Source organism: Lissotriton vulgaris, chromosome 10 (assembly GCF_964263255.1).
Source record: "Lissotriton vulgaris chromosome 10, aLisVul1.2, whole genome shotgun sequence".
NCBI classification, from domain to species: domain Eukaryota; kingdom Metazoa; phylum Chordata; class Amphibia; order Caudata; family Salamandridae; genus Lissotriton; species Lissotriton vulgaris.
Window position 1 is genome coordinate 120,338,621 of NC_141698.1, and position 19,838 is coordinate 120,358,458.

At 42.2% G+C, this 19,838-nt stretch overlaps 1 protein-coding gene across 1 annotated transcript in view; it reads left to right on the top strand.

The window, feature by feature from the left end:
* Positions 1-19,191, top strand: part of FBXL18 (F-box and leucine rich repeat protein 18) — a 79,328-nt gene extending 60,137 nt beyond the window's left edge. Inside the window, exon 4 of the mRNA XM_086940677.1 lies at positions 18,926-19,191. Coding sequence (XP_086796803.1) covers positions 18,926-19,148 — 223 coding nt within the window. The 3' untranslated portion in view covers positions 19,149-19,191. The remainder of the gene's footprint in view (positions 1-18,925) is intronic.
* Positions 19,192-19,838: the final 647 nt, after the last annotated feature.

Sequence of the window (19,838 nt, forward strand, 5' to 3'; positions counted from 1 at the left end):
ACAAAGGATGTAGAGGAAAGGAATAATGGGAATCCTAGACCCTTTTCCACATAGCAGCTTAGAGGGGAGAGGGGGAGTTGGGAAATGTTTCAGTTTTTATTTTACTGTTTGAGTGTTATTTGCTGTAATTGATGCAATGTATAATGATTCGGCCAATTTCACTTAATCCGAAAAGAATGGAGGGCACTTGCACAGACTCCTTTTTGTATTTATTAAATAATACTCCCTTTATCCTGGGAGTTCGAGGTTTTCCTTTAAATGACTGAAAAACATCCCTATGTATAAACTAAATTATGCTGCAACCGTATATAATTTATGCAGCAAAATATGAATCTTACTCTCTGGCAATATGGGGTCATCCATTGGCACACAAATATTTTTGTGAAATTTGGAAATCATGTGGCCAATTACATGACAAATGCTGTAACTCATGCATATATTCCTTGTCCCCACCAGTGTTCATTGCCTTATCAAAAATTAATTCATGAATGGTAAAGAAAACCAAACTTTCTAAATCCAATCTGTGCTCACTGTTAGTCGCATTTCGGGAAATAACTTTTTTCAAGTTAACTACCCAATGATATTCTTGTTTTATAGCAGCAAAACATAAGTGTGACCTAATAAACAAAATGTTACTTATCAGCTGGGTCAAGCGCAGTTGGGCACAGATATTCATGTATTTGCTATTGTTGAAGATAGACCTGATAGGCCAGAGCCCACCCCGCCCGTGCCTCAAACCCTCTCCGGAAACCTTCTCTCCCTTCTGGGAAGAGCTAACTCTCACAGGAGGGGGCCAATTCACGGAGTCAACAGCTTCAGCTGCAGTGGGAGGCAAGGGGTCTCCTCTGCTAAAGCTGAAAGCGTGTCTGTTTGTTTGCTTTAGTTTTTAAGCAGAGGAGACTCCTTGCCTGCACTGCAGCTGAAGTTGTCAACTCCATGAATTGGCCCCCTTCTGGGAGAATCCCCCAGACAAAGGAAGGGGCACAAAGGGAAGATCGGAGTGGAGCGCGCGCCCCCCCTGGGATGGTGCCGCGCCCCCCACAGTTTGAAGAACCCTGGATTATTGTATTAGGGAGTGTAGAGCGCACAACAGTAGTTTCCAGGTCTGTACAACAAAGAGAGTTCAAAACAAACTCTGATCAAAGCAAACAGTATCAACAAGAATTTAGAAATAATGGAGAAGAAGTTATGGTCCATTTCTGGTGTGTCCATTTAGTCACTAGTGGGGTTGTGGGTGTGGCCCCCCACTCCCCCGCCCAGACCCGGGCCCTCTCTGTCCCTGAAGTGTATAAAGGCGGGAATAGAGAGAAGAGAGAGCTGTGAGCAAAAGAGCAGGAGTAAGAGATCCAGAGGAGAGGCCCTCCTCGTCAAGGTGACCCAGGTCTCGAGGAGGCCCCGGACAGTCTGTCTATGACTGCCTGTTTCTCTCTAGCAATCGCATCAGGATCTGGACGGTGACCAACTGGGGAAGCATCGGAGCTCCTCCGCACTCGGTCAGAGGTTCGGTTTGATTCTTCTCTGCTGTTTCGTGTGGGATCGGAAGAGTCACTTTTCAAGTCCAATATACGTGTGCTTCTTCCAGGGATCTAATTTGGTGTCTTTCCCTTGATGCCGCAAGATAATATGGAAGGGGTGCTCCCAGGAATAGCGCACACCCGCTGCACAAAGGTGTGTTCTGATAGGATGGAAATCTTTCCTTTTCTGGAGGGTAGTTGCTGCAAGATCCTGGTAAAGGACCAGGTGACTGCCTTGATACTGCAGGGGGGGTTTGGTTCTGGCCATCTGGAGAATACCCTCCTTTAGAGGGAAGTCGTGAACGCATGTGAGAATGTCCAGTGGTGGGGCTTTAGTCGAGCTCTTAGGTTCCACTCTGTGCGTTCTGTCGAATTGGATAGGAACCTTGGGACTGGCCTCCAGAATGGTTCTGCACGTAGGTGGTGATGTCTGCTCCGTCGCTTCCGGAGGGAACCCGCCGGATCCAGATGTTGTTCCGGCGGGATCTGTTCTCTAGGTTCTCTGTGTGGGCTTGGAGGTCCAGATTTTGTTCTCTAAGGCATAGGATCTCCTCTTGGAGCTGTTCTATTTCCTCATCCCTGCCCGTTTCATGGTCTTCCATAGTGGAGACTCTCTCACCCAGCCCGTCCGGATCCCGCTGTGTGTCCTTTAATTCTTGTGTGTCCTCCTTCCTGAAAGAGTGAATGACCTCAAGCAGGGAGGCGAACAGTGATTCCAGATAGGAACGGGTGATCAGCTCATCCTTGGCTACGGAGTCAGAAGGCCCCTTGGGCCCCCTCGAAGGCGTATCCGCCCCTGCTGAGGGCTTTAGTTACATGACTTTGAGATTGCGGTCTTTTTTGCCCTCTTGCCGTTTCCATGTTGGGGGCAGAGGGTCGGAGGAGTTGGACAGCGGGGATGGGAGTTATCGTGCATCTGGACGGCTGGTGCCTTCTGTTTGCATTGCACCTGGGTTAGCCCGACCTTGCAATCTACACCCCCAAGCGACCTGACCCTCCACAGCCACCTCAGGTCCCCCAAGGATGGTGATTGCTGGATGCTCCATTTAACTTCAAGCAGCTGATGGCGCAGTCTCTGGAACCCAGGGCCGAGCGCGCCATCTGTAGCGTCCGCCTTATTGCCAAAGTTCTCCTTTTGGTATCGTTGCTCGGTATAGTGGGGGCTACCGAGCCTCAAAATTTGCATCAGGGTCCCAGTATGCAGGGGGACCAGCCTCCGGGCGAGGAGCAACCAGTCCAGGCCCAGCACCTGCTGGCCTACTGCAAACTTGTGGGATATCTAGGATTCCTTATTCCTCGTTTCAGGCGGGGTGCTAGCCAAAGGGTCACGGGAGGTCTCACACGTTTGCCACCACCTTCGTGTTGATTGCCCCCACCCCACAGGGCCTCGTCTGTGAGCTCCTCGTTGGAGGGGCTCGTCCAGTCAGAGCTCGGCGCAGGCCCCTGCTTCTTCTGCACGAGACACGAGCTCACCCCTCAAGTCTTCCCCTGCTAGGCACAGGGACAGGCCAGCCGGCTTCCTGCAGTGGCATCTCTCCTGGGCCCCACACTTCCCTGCGATCCGGCCTCCACAGCGGCATGCCGGCCAAGGCACTCACTGGGACGTGCTTCGGGACAGGGCCCGCCTCCGGACACCGCTGACCACAGCAGACACCTCCTCGCTGCCAGCCTCGGTGCTCAGGCATACTCAGGCTGCGCGGTCTGAGCTGGGAGGTTGCTCCAGGCATTCTTTGCGGCCTCCGATCTCCGGCGGACTTGCCTCGCTCTTCAAGGGGTGCAGTCAGTCTTCTGTCCCCTGGGACTCCTCAGCAGAAGCCCCACACAGCTGAGCCGGGGCCTCCACTCTGCTGTCCCAGCCAAAGACTCTCCTGCGACTCACCACTTGGGCGGCCACCACTGTTCCTCAGACTGCCTCACGCCTCCGTGTTCCGGCCGCTAGTCTCCCATCTCTCAGATGACCGGGCGCCCAGGCCCCACTGCTCAGGCCAACCCCAGCTCCTCGTTTCAGGCAGGGGAGCTTCTCTGAGATATTCTATGGTGCCCTCGGTCTCCTCCTCCTCCTCTCAGGCTATACTGCCCGACCTCTCAGGGGATTTAGCCCCGTATTGTGCTTCGCTGGACAGCCGGGCCCGGCGGCAGGGAGCGGAGAGACACAAGAACACGTGACAGCCGTCTGCCATCTTGGCCACGCTCCCAAACCAAAATATTTAATCTTTTTTGAACTGCACTTAAACCCCAGATCCTTAAAATATTATCCTACACAAAATTTGTTAAGAGGCAAGATCTCGGATTTATGTGATTTTAGTTTATATCCTGAGATACTAGCAAATTGGTGAACTTCAGATTGAAATGCTGGAATAAAGTTAGATGGGTTAGAGAGATAAAAGATAATGTCATCTGCATACACTGATAATTAAGATGGGATTTTTTAAATGAAAAACCAGATAAATGTTCACTTTGTTTGATAAGTAGTTGAAATGGTTCCAGGGCTATTCTGAATAAAAAGGTGACAAGGGCTGCCTTGGCATACACCTCTTTGTATGGAAAAGAACACAATAGCCATGCCATTGGCTAAGATAGTGGCTTTGGGAATGAAGTATAATAAATATATTAGGTTTAGGATTTTCGGATGGAAGCCAATCCATTGTAAAGCTTTAAACATAAACTGCCAACTAACTTGGTCAAAAGATTTCTCTGTGTCTAAGGTAATAAGTGCTAATTCATGAGTAAGCTTGGAAGCTCTCCCTAGAACATTAAAAAGACATCTCATGTTGTCAGAAGGAAAATGGCCTTTAATAAAACCAACTTGTACTGGGATAATCATATGGGGGAGTAAGAGACCCATCCAATCTGAATCTGAATGCTACAATTTTGGCAAACATTTTCTAATCAACTTCAACTAGACATCCTTGCCTTTTTGGGGAATTGGACAAATAAGGGCTTCTTGGAAAGTACCTGAATCAGCATGAGCATGAACAAAAGAATGATAATGTTTGGATAGCCATTCCAATAAAAGTTTAGAGAAATGAGGATAACATTTAGATGCAAAACCGTCTGGTCCAGGAGATTTATTGGGTTTCAGTTTTTTTTACTGCCGTGTGTAATGTCCGATTCCAAGCAGGAGAAGTTCAGGTCCTGAAAATTAGGTTTAGGAATGGAGTTTAAGTAAGTAGCGATATGAGAATTGGAGGAGAAAGTTTCCAGGACACACAAAGATTTTTAAAAAAATGAGAATTTGTTCAGGATGTCTTCGTTTTTTTATAATTATTTGGTTATGCAAGTTCCTAATGGATTCATTCTTTTTACGTTCTTGGTTGGCTTTTAAAACCTTGGCTAAAAGCTTCCCTGTCTTATTTTGACCTCCATAATATCTAGCATTTTGTCTGAGTAATATTGAAGAAGGTACCTTATTGAATTGCAATTTTGCTCTTAATAGGTTCTGAAGAGAGTCAGAAGATTTGGAATGATAAAATGCATTTTCTAGCTTTTTGATTTCTGTCAGTAGGTATTTTTTAAGCAAATTCAGCTTCCTTCTTTTTACCATGTTCATAATGAACGATGAAACCTCTTGCTGAAACTTTAAAGGAGTCCCATAACCTGTGCCTTTGGAATATCTAGAGAATTATTAAATGTAAAGAATTCATTGATGAAATAGGTAAATTGTATGTTAAATTTGGCGTCTAGAAGAAGGGAACTATTGAATCTCCATAGTTTTTGATGATGTTGGATTGGTAATAAGTCAGTCAGCAATTGTGGGAGCGTGATCAGAAGTCAAAATCAAACCGATCAGACCAAAAGGAATGAGTTATCACTGGAGGACTATACACATTAAAGATTGAGAGGGGAATTTTATCAGTCAATAAATCAATTGTATTCCATCTACCCTTTGAATCGGTGGGTTGGGAAATGGTGATAACACAGAGTTTCTTTTATGAATTATAGTACCATTCTTTTTCTGCACTGCAGGAGAGAGAAATACATGACCAACCCAATTTGTTTTTAATTTCAGGCTTCTTTATCAGTTAAACTTATTTCCTGAATGAGTGCAATGTGTCTGTATACAACTTGGATGAGTGTGAAAGAACTCTTTGTCTTTTAGTTGGGTTGTTTAAACCCTTAACATTCCAGGACGTTACTTTGAATGATGACAATATGGGATTGATGGGATAAAACAGTGCTTACAAGGAACAGACATTGGAAAAGGATATAAAATACACATCTTAAAAGGAAAGATAAAGCTTCTGAAAAACACAAAATGCAAGAAGAGAAGTGGGAGACAGTGTAAAAAGAAAGTAATGGATGAGAAATGACAAACAAGAAGAAAAAGGCAGTACCTGCCATAAAACTGACGACTGTAAGGGTGCGGGCTAAACCCCGACCGACTAGACTGACACGGGGGAACTCCAGACAGCCATAAATGAAGAGAAAAACATAAATGTATGGAGAGATGTTGTAAAGGAAAGAACATATTAATCAAAGGAGGTAGATATATACATAACAACATATATGCAAACAATCTATAGAAGAATAGATAACATTTTAACTATTCCATTGACTCTTCTCTACATTGATGATGAAAAGATTTTAATTTTGCAAGACGGTATGTCATTGTATTATCCTCATAGGTTACTTTGAAACGGCAAGGGTGAATTCAACCATATTGAACGTTAATAGTGCTGAGTGTGTGTGAAGATCTAGAAATGGTTTACTTCTGTCTGCTGTTCTCCTTGCAACGTCTTGAGAGAAGTAAAGTATATGCAGTAGCAGCTGCTACCTAATAGAGGTGGTGGTGCGGGGGGAGAGGTGGAATAAAAAAAAAAGAAAAGCACTTACCTTGGTATGGCCGGCCACCACCTCTCCTCCGTCCTCTTTTCATCTCCGGCAGCAGAAAGCACACAGGCTCCCAGAGCCCCATGCCAATCATGAAATTGGGTGACCCCGGCATTGTGATTGGTCTGAGTGCCGTGGTTCGACGCTCAGACGGCCGGCCAAACTGTCATGCGCACTTAGAAAGTGCCCACCACTTCTCCCTCTGCTTTCAACATCCCAGCCTTGCCCCTCAACCAACTGAGCTACTACGGTAAAATAAAATGATAACATTGCATTATCATTTTATTGTTCCTTTTTAAACTGCTTAGTGAGCGGTGGGGCAACGCTTCTCCGCATGAGCGGAGGAGCCGACGCGAAGTATAGGTGAGGGCCATGTTATTTGTTTCTTCATTTTTGCAGCATTGAGGACTTTTATTCGGTCTGTGTGATTAAAAAAAAAAAGATGATTACACCTCTGCTTTTAGAAATAGATCTTGGATCCAGTCAATGAGCACGCTTGATGTTGAGCGATGTAGAAGAAGGAAGATCCAGAACTTTCAGAATAAATGCTAAGAAAAACGGTAGAGGGTCGCTACCTTCCACATTTTCTGTTCAACCATAAATTCAGAGATTATTCCTACGGTTTCAATTTTCAAGAGCCTCAGTATGCCTTTCTAAGTTGTTTATTTTCAATTGCATCTTGTGAATTGTGAAAGCAAATCCCTGACTATCACAGACCCGTTTCTCTAATTCAGAGACACGCTTGTCCATAAATGAACATTTATCCTCAAGGCTGTGGTGTGTCTTGTTCGTCTCCTCCATGAAAGGCTTTAATGCTCGTATTTCTTCTAATATTAATTCCATAGATATGGCATATGGTTTACTAGAGAAGGATCTTTCTTTGTATGTTTGTTTGAAGAAGGCAAAGATTTGGCAGAGGGATGAGTTTTAGGAATCGTGCTGGTTCTGCCATGTTGACTTGTGCTTCCGCTTGGGTAACGTAGACTTGTTTCTTGAAGATATGAAGTGGCAATGTTCTCGTGAGAAGGCAGAAGAGATATACGGAGGATTCCAGTAACATACTCTGCCCATAAAATGTGTGAGCAAGGTATACTTGGATACAAGTGATCCACTGAAAATATTGTTAAGCAAGGAGGTATATATTAGTAAAAAGTGTACTGCACAATTCGAATACAATATTGCATCACCTGTAACATTACTTTGAAAGGAAAATTATTTATTATAATCTGAGAAATACATATGATGCATTTTTAGCAAGCGACGCATTATACAAATATATTATGACACAAGTGGGCTAATGTATGGAAAAGACAGCATTAGAGCACATAATAAATTAATAATGGTCTTAAAAACAAATTCCCCACATAAAGATTCTCGGAGGACAGAAGAAATTAAAAAAATGACATTTTAAGAGAACAGATGATCCAGTACTTAGGGTCTTTTATAAGGAAAATAAAAAAAATCAGGTTCCTTTGCACAGAATTAAAAGAATAATAGTTCAGCAAATGGGTGACCCAGCAAGGTACTCGGAGGAGCCAAAGTTAAGCAAATGTCAGACTGGTTAGTCGATCCTGGGGCCTGAAATCTGGATAATCTCTGAAGAAAACTGTCAATGTTGCGTAACAAAGCAGGAAAAGCAGAGAATGGCGCCCATTTGGTGGAACACTAAAATATAGCATTCGGGATTTCAGAAAACAAGAAGACTAAATAGTTCCAGCAAAATAAGGTATCCACTTGCCTCTGTCATGATGGTGATAAAGTCATTTCATTTTTGAGAGCTTAATACAGTGCGACGTAAACTGAGCAAAATGGTGGCCGTCATGTGAAGAAAATGGTGTGTCACTTCCAAATCGACAAAGTCGAAAATGACAAGTAATTAGCTCAAATGCTCACCGTTATCCTCCAACAGCCAGTTCCTGCATTACCAGCGAGAAAAACAGGCACTATCCTTTGAAAACAAAAGGTTGTCGGGACCATCAGCGCAGTGCTCTGCAGCTACACCGCCGTCTTGTTATGTGTCCAAGGCACACCCTCCCCCCACCCCCCATTTTACTACGCAGACGACACCCAACTGGTTCTGGCGATCCATAAGGACGGCCCAGTGGTGGCAGCCAATTTCCAAAGGGCCATGCTTGCTGTCAGTACCTGGATGTCCTCCAATTGTCTGAGGCTTAACTCGGACAAAACCGAGATTATGACTTTGCATAAACTCTCCCCCGAATGGTCTTCCATCTGGTGGCCCAATCAGCTGGGCTCTCCACCTGTCCCAGTTGAAAAGGCTAGAAACCTGGGAGTTATTTTTGACAGCAAGCTGTCATTTAACCTTCACGTCAACAAGGTTGTGTAATCTGCGTTCTTTATTTTAAAGAAAATTAGGAAACTGCTGCCTTACCTCCCTACTTCAGCTGGGAAGACTCTGGTTTCTACCCTAATGTTTTCCAAAATCGACTACGGGAATGCCCTCTTTCTTAACTCTCAGAAACTCGTTATATCTAAGTTGCAGTCCATACAGAATGCGGCTGCTAGAATCCTTCTTGACATCCCTCGCCGCCAGCCTACCACTCCCGCCATTAGTCATCTGCATTGGCTGAGAGTAGAGGGCCGTATTAAATTCAAGGCCCTCTGCTTTGCCTATAAGGCAATGCATGGCATTGGACCCAAGTTTCTGATTGAAGCATTTCAGCTGTACACCCCTAAAAGGCAGCTGAGATCTGCCAACACCTGCCTCCTACCAGTACCCCGCACGAGAACAGCAACCTGGGGAGACAGACGTTTCCTGGTTGCTGCGCCCAAGCTTTGGAACCTTTTGCCACTCATGATTAAAACTGCCCCCAATTTGATGAGCTTTCGTAGGCTCCTAATGACATGGTTGTTTAACCAGTAAGTTTGTTGCTCGGTCCTTCTGGCCTCCACATGCGCCGAGACCCCTTCGGGTAATTGTATGCGCAATAAAAATATCGAAAATAAATAAATAAGTAGCTCTAAATGGGGAGTTTTTCAAAGATGCATTTATGCTGCTTTTATGATATATTAATGGGTTGTATAGCTATCTATCCCTCGTAAGGAAAGCTATGCCACAAAATCAGGAACCTCCTCTTTTCAATTTTCTTCCTTGCGTACGATGCAGTCCTTATTGCAAATAGGTTACTAATTTTGGTGGACTTATTTATATCCTTTATGCCCAACTTAGATTTAAAAGTAAACTTCTCTGAATCATTTATCGTGATGAGTGGCCCCATAAATATCAAATCTAAGACCTTCTTGATTGGGGAGCACAGATTGCTAAGGTTTAAGAATTTTAGTTATCTGAGAATCGCTTTCCATTCAGCACTAAATTGGGGCTACCTCCTAAAAGTAAGTTCTCAGCAATTTTATAGAGTAACCAATGCGGTTTTTAAATTTTCCTCAAGGTTATGCCATAAGCCAGTAAGAGAACTGTTTAAAATTTACAAGAGTAAATGTATGCCGGCAGGGCTATATTAGGCAGGTGTCTGGGGGTATATTAACTCCTTGCGTGCTCAGGACGTCACACTGAGCGTGTGCTCAGGATGGCCGGGGGCCGTCCGAATGCCGCAGATTCTCCAGCGCTGTGCAAATTCCACACCTGCGCTGGAGAATTATTTAGTGGGCAGAGTTCGGACGGCCGGGGCCGTCCTGCGCACACGCCCAGTGTGACGTCGGATGGCCGGGGGCCATCCTGAGCACGCAAGGGGTTACTTCCCCTAATCAAATCCGCGCACCGCAGCGAAATTCGCGCCGCAGGGAAGGGGTTAATGAAGACATTTTTCAACGGGCTGAGAATAGCTTTGTCCACAGACTATTATCAGTCCAACACAGCAGAGCCTCATATAGTTTGTCTTACTGAGGTAGGATTACGTTACCTTGCAAAGGCGATTGGAGTGGCTCCTCTGTTAGGGCTAGAAATTTGGCTTAAACCCGAAGCAGGCTGTGTGAGGTCAATCCTTGGGGATTGTTTAGCAATAGATAACATGGTTGAGATACCTTAGCTTGTTTATACTAAACCGGCATTCATGACGTGGGTGTCCCAGAGCTCTTCTCAAATCCCCAGAGTAGTGTTGCTGCCTCAAAAGAGCATGTCAAATCTTTGTTTTTTTAATCATCACTCTAAGGTGGGCTATGAGAAAGCTCAAACCAGTTATGTATTCTACTGTTATTACCTTTTTTGAGGCTGGAGCCTTATCTTGTTTTAATCCACAACACGCAGTACAGGTTTTTCCTCACACACCTTTGACTTGGTACATTGCACTTTCTGGTAGCATTTTTCTATACATGGAAAATGGCTCATGAACCTTCTGAAATGCCCATGTGTTAGTTTGTCAAACTAAAGTACTAATTAATTAATGCTCTTCTTCACCTTATATAGTTCTCCCAAGTATCCTTTTTGTGTCTCCGATTCTGCAAGCAGCCAACATACGATACTATTTTATTGGCTTGATGTAGTTACAGCAGCTAATGTCTTCGCAAATGTGTTACATAGCCATTAGCCATATAAGAAGTGCCCTTAGTTGCTGGAAAAGATGTAGAGCGCTACATGATTTGTAATTATTATCTGAATTTATCTCTTTGAAATACAGGCATAGTCTCTAAATTGTTGATTTTATTGTTCTTAATTTCAAGTCTCATCTGTTTCTATACTGTATGTTTTATGTGGCTATGATAATTTTCTTTGTAAATTCTTCGCCGAAATAATTTGGAACGTATTGCACATTTTTTCATATAAAGCACTATGTATTCGCTGTTTTTTGTATTTCAATAGTTTATCGTGAACTTACTCACTGGCACTTGTATTGTGACTGGTCTATATAAATCACCACAAGACTGTCATGTTATATGTTTTAGATGGATGACCCTATAGTAACTTTAGAGATCCTTTATGAAGTAATTGTATGTGGGATACTTGTGCCCCAACAAACAAAGTATTATGGAGCATAAGAAGGGTTGTAACATTTGCAGGATTTTTGTGTTAAGTAACTTACTTATCAATCAAATTAACTTTATTTCGGTTTGTTTAAGAACCATAAAAGTACATCAAGTAATGAAAAATACATTTACAATGATAGAATAATACAGAATTAAATCTCATTTTGAATAAAAGCAGTTAATATGCGGATTTTAGGAAATTGGAAAAAACACTAAGGCAAAAAAATGCGTTAATTATATATACAAATCACAGTAGAAACATAGTTTTACTGAATTAGAGTAGCTTAATTCTACTGGATCAATCTCCGTCTATTTAACCACATTGAAAACAAAAATTTAGAAATAGCAATAACTATTGGTCTGTTGGTATCAGATTTTAAAATCCTAAAGAACTCTACATAGTTCCTGACTCCTAAATTAACACATAGCTGAATAATCCATTTTTTCCTGCTGACAGAATAAGCAGGGCAAAACAGTGTCACATGGATTAGAGATTCATTTGGATCATTACAGCCTGGGCAAGGATGAGCTGAGCCCACTTTCCATTTATTAGTGTAAGAATGGAGGGGTAATGTGCCATATCTAAACTGTAGATACAGTTTTTTTGCTAGAACAGGTTCTATGACGTCTAATTCCTTCTCAAAGCTATAGGTATTTTTGAAGTCCAAAAAGCTGTCAGTGAGACTGGAAGACCTGGCTGATCGAAGGACCTCTTCTAAATTGTAATGTTTTATAGTCTCAGCCAGGGTTTTCTTTGAGATAGATTTGCATGTGTCCTCCGGGTGAAACCAAAGGTTCTCCATGCGAATCCTAGACGCCTGCTCCCTTATAAAGGATAACCACTTTATCTTCCATGCGCTCGGGTGTGCCATTACGGTCTTCAGTTCCTCTCTATAGCACGCAAGCTCCGGGACGCTCCACAGTCTGCGCCAATAAAGGAGCGGGCGTGAAGCAATAGCTTCTGCAATGGGTCTCAAGTTTAGATCCAACCTTAGAGGAACAAGAGGGGTGTTTTTTGGTAAGCAGAGCAGATGCCTAATAAAAATATTCTCAGTTATACTAATCTCACTTGCTGGACAGTGACCCCAGAGTTCAGCACCATAAAGGGTAGCTGATCTAGTTTGGACTTTATATATTTCCAAAGGAACACTAACGACTTTATGGACACAGGACTTCTGCACCTTGAGAATCCCACCCGTGGACTGAGAAAGGGCTAAATTAGCCTTGGTCATTTGAGTCGCCCAACTCATTTTGTCATTTAAAGTCAGGCCTAAGTAGGTGAAATTATTTACCCTTTCCAATGGTCGTCCATCCATCAAAGGACGTGGGCAATTTATTGTATTGGCGTTAAAGACCATATATTTTGTTTTATCTATATTAATCACCAAATTCCTGTTCCTACAGAATTTGGTGAATTGGTCTAACACCCGCTGCATCCCCATAGGTGTTTTAGAGAGGAGCAGGGTGTCATCCGCAAACATAAGTGCAGGAAATTTACCGCCAGCTAGGTTGGGAGCATCAAGGTTATGAACACTGTTTAAGTCGTCAACAAGGCCGTTTAAAAAAAGGGAAAATAGGGTAGGGGCAAGTACGCATAACTTACTTATATATGCCTGGACAAGTGCCATTTGCTGTTTTTAATCATGTGACTTTGTATTATATTATGTGATTCTTGTTTCTTCATATGTTTATGGCTTTTTAAGCCGAATAAAGGAATATTGACTGATTGACCTGATAAAAAGACTAGATGCAGCTACAAACTTTGCATAAAGGGATTTGATTCTCTGCGGTATTTATTCTACATTCAATTGCTTTAGGCTGCAGACCTCACCCTTCTTTTCGCCTAACATGCATTGGGCTCAAGTATATGAAATGAATGCCTGTCCGATAATTGAAATTCATCAGTGGCTTGCAGCCTCTTAACTGTACTGCTTGTCAAAATGGTCTAATCCTGAAAAAAGACATGAATATTCAGACCCTTCTGTATAATATTCGGAAAGCTTTTATTGGTCATAAATCAAATCCTGTAGTGGATTTGGAAGAATGCCATTGCATAATATATCGCTCAACTCCTATGCTAAGCTTTAAAGGTTGCCGGTGACGATGGAAAAGATTGTTTATTATATGTTTATTTCCCTTGTCGAATATGCGATCGTGTTTATCTTAAGGCTGTGCCATGTATGTGTTGATTTATGATTATTTGTGTGCCTTTAAAGCGGTAATGTCATTCTGTATGCACAGTCTTACACGCCACTATAAACTTGTTTATAGGAAAAGAGAAATAGTACATGTCAGACTCCCATGGGCTCGGTCTCAGTGCTCTTCCAGACCCATCCCCAGTATTTCTTTCTGCTGCTTAGCCTCTGATGCCTGATCACATCTGCTTCCCAGCAGCTACATTTAGGAACCAGCTACAGGTCATGCAATACCTTTTGCACCTCATTTGCCGCAAGATGGCCACATGTGCCACCCATCCACGTGCATGCATCGCCTGTTTGGTGAACCGACACAAAGGGCTGACCAAATTTTCTCAGAGTGTTTTCATTGCTGTTGGTCTGCAGTGGCTCTGCAAGATGCAGATTTATGTATGTTCACTTCCTGTAAATGTTTCACTTAATTATCTATGGTTTTCCCTTTGCGTAGCAGCAAGAACAATTTCAGACCAAAACACCATTGACCAAAAGCCACTGATCTACCTCTGGGGGTAAACAAAATCACTTTGACGTTATCTTTGTTGTATTGTAAACATTTGTTAAAGGAACAAATTCTCTTAACAGCACGGTGCTCGTAAGGCTTCACTTGGGTACTTAACTTATCATCTGAAATGCCAAAACATGGCTGATGTGTCCTGGTTTCGCCACCACCAGTTGCTATTTGGCCTCCCTCCTAGGTTCTTGCAAATCATTCTTCTCTGATATTCTATTCTTCTCATGCATGGTGTCTTGCATCTTGTGCCTTTTTCTGATTGGTCATCTGTAGTACATATTTAGAATGCTCCACCTTTCAGATTTATGAACATACAGATCATTACTAAAATGATAATAATTTTATGCAGATTGAGCCTCTGAAAGGTCGATTGTCTATTCCTTGAAGCCTTTAAAGATTCATAGTAGCAGTTATCATGTTTTACCTATGTGATTTAAATCAGCTTCACCAGTTACAAACCCTTAATTCTACAAGCCTCTATTGACACTGTCCGTTTCAGTTGTCCATTCATTTATGAGTGATATCTCACGAAAGTGGTAAGAATTACTGCTTATTTCTGAGTTGTAGCAATGCATTTATTTCGGAGATAAGATTTAAATCGTGTCCATTTAATCAAATCTAAAATACTTTATGGATCCATACAAATAAAGGAACCCTTTTAGTTGTCTAAACCTTGATTGCATTTTCAGATCAAGATATATGCACACTTAAGACTTAAGGTAATAGCTCACGTTAGACAGAAGTCCTAGCATCGTCATGATAACCAGCTTAGCTTTGATATCTATGATTACATAGCATAATCAAATTATACTCCACGCCTCACCCTGCACCAACGGCACACACACGTTCGAGACAACCCATGGTGCAGCCTGCGCACAGTATGGCTTCAAGACCTATAACTGGTTTAATCCTTTTCACCACAACAATACATCTGTTCAAGTTATACCACCTAACCAATATACATATCCTCCGTCTTGAGAAAATTAAATTAAACTTAATCACACCACGCTCATACACTACATAAGAGTATCAATGCTACCTAATGGGAAACATTTCTAATCATTTAATAACATGCAAATGAGCAATGGACAACTGTATATCCCAACAGAACTTATGTTGATGTAGTTTGGCACATGCATCCACTCTTATAAAACTGTGCACAAATGTAGAGCAGATCTAGCCACCAATACGCAAAAAAATCCATCATTAAACAATACATTAGTCTCCTCCAAACTTGCCAGTCATTCATCAAGGCTGTTAAGTTCTTCCAGGTTCACAAACCTACCTGTAATTTTTTTTGTATTCGGTATTAATAATATAACTTATAGTGGTGCCGCTAACCGACCAATGGTTGAAGGGAGCTGGCTGAAGGATCCTTACATAAGGATACTACACATATAGTTTTAGTAAAGTCAAAAGGTCTTTGCTAAAGCAAAATCCAAAAACGTTTATGGAGTAAAGTGAGCTCCAGACATTCCAAAGCCCATTGCACTCCGAACCCTTTGAGCAAGCCTAAATAGTCTGCCCACTGGGCTCAAGGGGAAGACCGACTTTGCCTCATGTCCAGCAGACTCAAAGGGGTCCGATCCAATAAGGCCTAATTCTTGGGGAGGCAGCAATATAAAATGTGAGTTGGTGTACATATCTGGCTTGCCTTTACCAAATGGATAAGTTATCATAAAAATGGAAAACTATAAGTGAAATAATACTAATGGAATGTGAAATGATATATATATATATATTGTTGGTTATTTCTGAAGAATGTTAGGTCGATGAATCTACACTTTTTGTAGTATATATATACACAATATGAATTCGTAGGTTTTTCATAATTCCTGTTCCAGCTGTCTTCATCTAAAAAAATGTTTTTATATATCTTTTTTCACCCATTAGACACGAGCACTTTAGTTAATTTGGCATACATTACACTATGTTCAAACATTCTTTTTGCATTGTGTTGCACGGGGAGTACATGCACACTGTTTAGTGGTCATTAGAGAATGCATTTGCAACATGCGTTGGGCTGAATTTTGTTCAAGGCACAGTATGTGCACATTTCACTCAATAACACATTTTGTATTTGATTCAAGTTTCCTTCAAAACCTATATTTGTTAATTAATTTCGGGCAATGTTGCTTTTGGGACTCTCATTGATTATACATTAACCAACATTTAATAGATTTTATCTGGCCACATCATGATTTTGCAATAGGAGCACTATGCTCCCACTGTTACTATGTGTTTTTCTTGTTTGCATTGTATACAAGCAGCAATAAATGAATTCATTGTTTGATTCCATGCCATTATGTTTATTTGTGCCGTTCATCCCTTTTTTTATGGGTGATAGAGCTTTTTAAACACTATATAATGTAACACCTACTTTGGGCACGTCATGTGACCAAGCTCCGCCTGCGGAGCGAAACGCATCGAGGAGAGCACTTGCTCTGTATTTGCCGAAAATAAATTACCACTGCTGACACTACTGATGGTGTGATGGCGCTTTACTTCAAAGTTTGAATTGATTTGCGAAAGGAGAAGAGATCTGCGCCTGTCTGTTACCGCGTTGACAGCGGTCAGGATTGCTACTATATATATAATATATATATATATTAGATTACACACACTAGTCCCTTCCATGATATTGATCAATTATTCTATGCATATAATAATTGATCAATATCATGGAAGGGGACTAGTGTGTTTAATCTAGTATAAAAAGGTATTCACCAGCAACATAGATCTTGATGGATAATGAACAATTCCAACATTGCTGAAGTGAAAGAAAACTGTGACCATACCAAAACTGGATGTGCACCTTTTGAAAACTCTGGTGATGGTCCTAAAAAGAGCAAATAGAGTGAAATGTGTACAAGTCCAATCAAACTTGATGAAATGAAATGAAAATAAGAGTTTTGAAAGAAATACATGTGATTTGTCATCACATCTGTGCATCAACACAACCAATTTGGATGCTAACATTTTCTGTATATCTTTGTATGAGACAATGTGAAATAACATTGCACGTCTACTTACCACATTATATTCTGATATTATTCATTTTTGAATTAGAAAATATCGACTACTTACTTCCCAATACGCCAGCTGTCATTTAGAACAGCAACAAAATACCTCTACTTCTGTCTGTCTTGGGCAAGTTTCTGTACAATACCTCAGCTGTGACTAACAGTCTTCATTTCTGTTTCCACCATTTGCCTCCAAGTGTTCTTTGGCTTGCCTCTTTCGTTTGGCTTCTGAGATCCAGTGGAGAGCTGTTCTTGTGATGGAGTCTTTTTCTCTTCTAATGGTGTGTTGTATCCATCTCTATCTTCTCGTAATGATGGTGTCTATGCTCTCTTGGTCACATCTTGGTAGCAGTTCCTGATTGGAGATGGTTTGTGACCCAAAAATTAGCAACATTCTTCTTAGGTTGCAAGTGTGGAATGCTGACAATTTGGTGATTGTTTTTCATTATTGGCCTGCATTCTGATCCATAAAAGAGTGTGTACCAAATGCAGTGCTGTCAAAGCCTCAGTTTGGTGTTGGTGTTGGTGTTGTGCTGACATGACATCCATACATTGCTCAGCATCCTGAAGGCATTCCTGGCTTTGTCCATCTGCTCTTGATGTCACTGTCTCCCCCCACCCCCATCACGCCTGATAGTACTGCCTAGGTAGGTGAACTCTTCATTCATGGCTTGGTACTTTCTATCCACCTTGATTAGTGAAGGATTTGGGATGTTGAGTGGCTTGACTTCGGATTTCTTCGTGCTCATCTTCAGGCCCATTTGCTGTGCATAGATGTTTAGGCGAGGTACCGTTTCCTGCATATGCTGTGGTGTGTGAGGGAAAAAGGATAGGTCATCCTCATAGTCGAGGTCCTTTAGTGTAGAGAATAAGGCCCATCTGATGTCTCTGATTTGGTCTTCTGTTGTGTCACATCACCTGCAGCTGGCTTGGTCGACGGATAACCCAGTTGATGAGATGCATCCTTGTCCCAAACCAGTCTTGACCTCAAAGCTTTGCTCACAGTCTCTGACCTTGTAGTAAAATTATCATAGAAATTATTGATGAGGAGAACTCTATGCTAGATTAACCCATAGTCTCTCCATATAACCCAGAGGCTTTCACGAAGGATAGTGTCAATCTTTCTCAAAATCAATGAAGTTGATGTATAGTTGTATGTGCCACTCCATGCACTGCTCTGTGATGTTCCGTAGAATAAGTATTTGATCAACACACCCTCTACCCTTGTGCAACCCAGCCTGTTCTCTTCTTAACTGCTTTTCCACAGCATTGGAAATGCACTTTATAAAGATTTTCACCAATATTTTACTCTGGATTGACAGAAGGGTGATTACACTCCAGTTGTTCGTTAGTTGGTTATTGCTCCTTCGAATCTGAATGATGATGCCTTGGTTCCAGTCATCTGGTGCTTTCTTTCCCTCCCAAATCGATGTAAAAAGTGGTTGGCGAAGCTTGGCATATGTTTCAGGGCCTGTCTTGAACATCTCTGCATTCAGGTTGTCTTGGCCAGGAGTTTTTCCTTTCTTGAGATATCTTTGTATAAGTGACGATTTCTTCTTTCTGTGGTGGGACGGTGTTCATATTCAAGTCTGTCTGTTGTATTTCCGCTTCGGTAGTTGGTACCGGTCATTTCAAGACTTCTTTGAAGGTGTTGGCCCAGCATGGTTCCTGCTCTTTCGTTTTTCTGAGTAGTCTTCTTTGGTTGTACATGATCGGGTGTTGTACGTTGCACAAGAATTACCACAAACTATAACAAATTTCAGTGTGATGCCATTAGGTTTCAAACTGTTTGGGTTGATACGAGGGTTAACTGTGTGCTACCAGTTTCTCTGCTGATTTGTTTTATATTGCTTTAACTTTGCAAGTTTGTTACCATGTCAATACATATTTTCATTGTGTTTCTCTTCACAGGCTCGAGCAACCCTATTTTTCCGCAAATGCCCAGTTCTTCCAGACTCTGAGCCAGTGCTGCTCTCTCCAGCGGCTCTGCATTATTTCCAGGAGTGGAACCTTTCAGCCGGATGCAGTCATGTCATTCATGTCTAGCTGTCACAAGGTGGTGGTGTGCCATATGTTTACAGGGGACTCTCTTATTGCCTGCAGAACTCTCCAGCAGTCTATATTACGAAGGTGAGTGTGGAGAAATGAGAATAAAACCGTACAATATTAGGACTACTGTTAACCCCTTCAGTGCTGATAACGGCCCCCAGCCGTCATGCATCACGGTGCTCTGTGCTGATGACGGCTGGGGGCCGTCATGAACCCGCCCACTTTTAAAAACAGCCGCACAGGCGCAGAATCTCGGCCCCGCCCAAGGGGTTAAAATGGTCTCTTAGCTGCAATGTATTCTTTTTCTTCGAATCGTCCTTTTCTTTCAGCTCAGGATGTAGTGCAAAGTTTCTTGTCAATAAGTATCCCTTGAAAATTAGTGATGTGAAGAGCGCACAGGAGGTACATGAGATCACTTGTGTTAGGAACAGATCACTGTGGACCCTCTTCATCATGAAAGGATATCATTTTGTTCTGCAGTGGAGAATTCTGATTGATCTTGTTCCTGGGGCACAATGCCATGCCATCTTTCAGTGTGGGTTGCATGATCCGGTCTTGATAAACTGCCTCAATAAGAAATGTATGCTTTAGTAAAACCTCTGAGTACTCCAGTCTCACCTCTCTACCAGTGGTGGAGCCTACTCCATACTAGTGCAGTTGCATCTTCCGTTCGGCCTAGAGGAAACTGTGCTGCGTTCACCTCACTGCCTGGTTCCACTGTATCCTCAAATATCACATTCAAATTTGTAGCCATCTTAAAGCTGTCTGTGCAAAT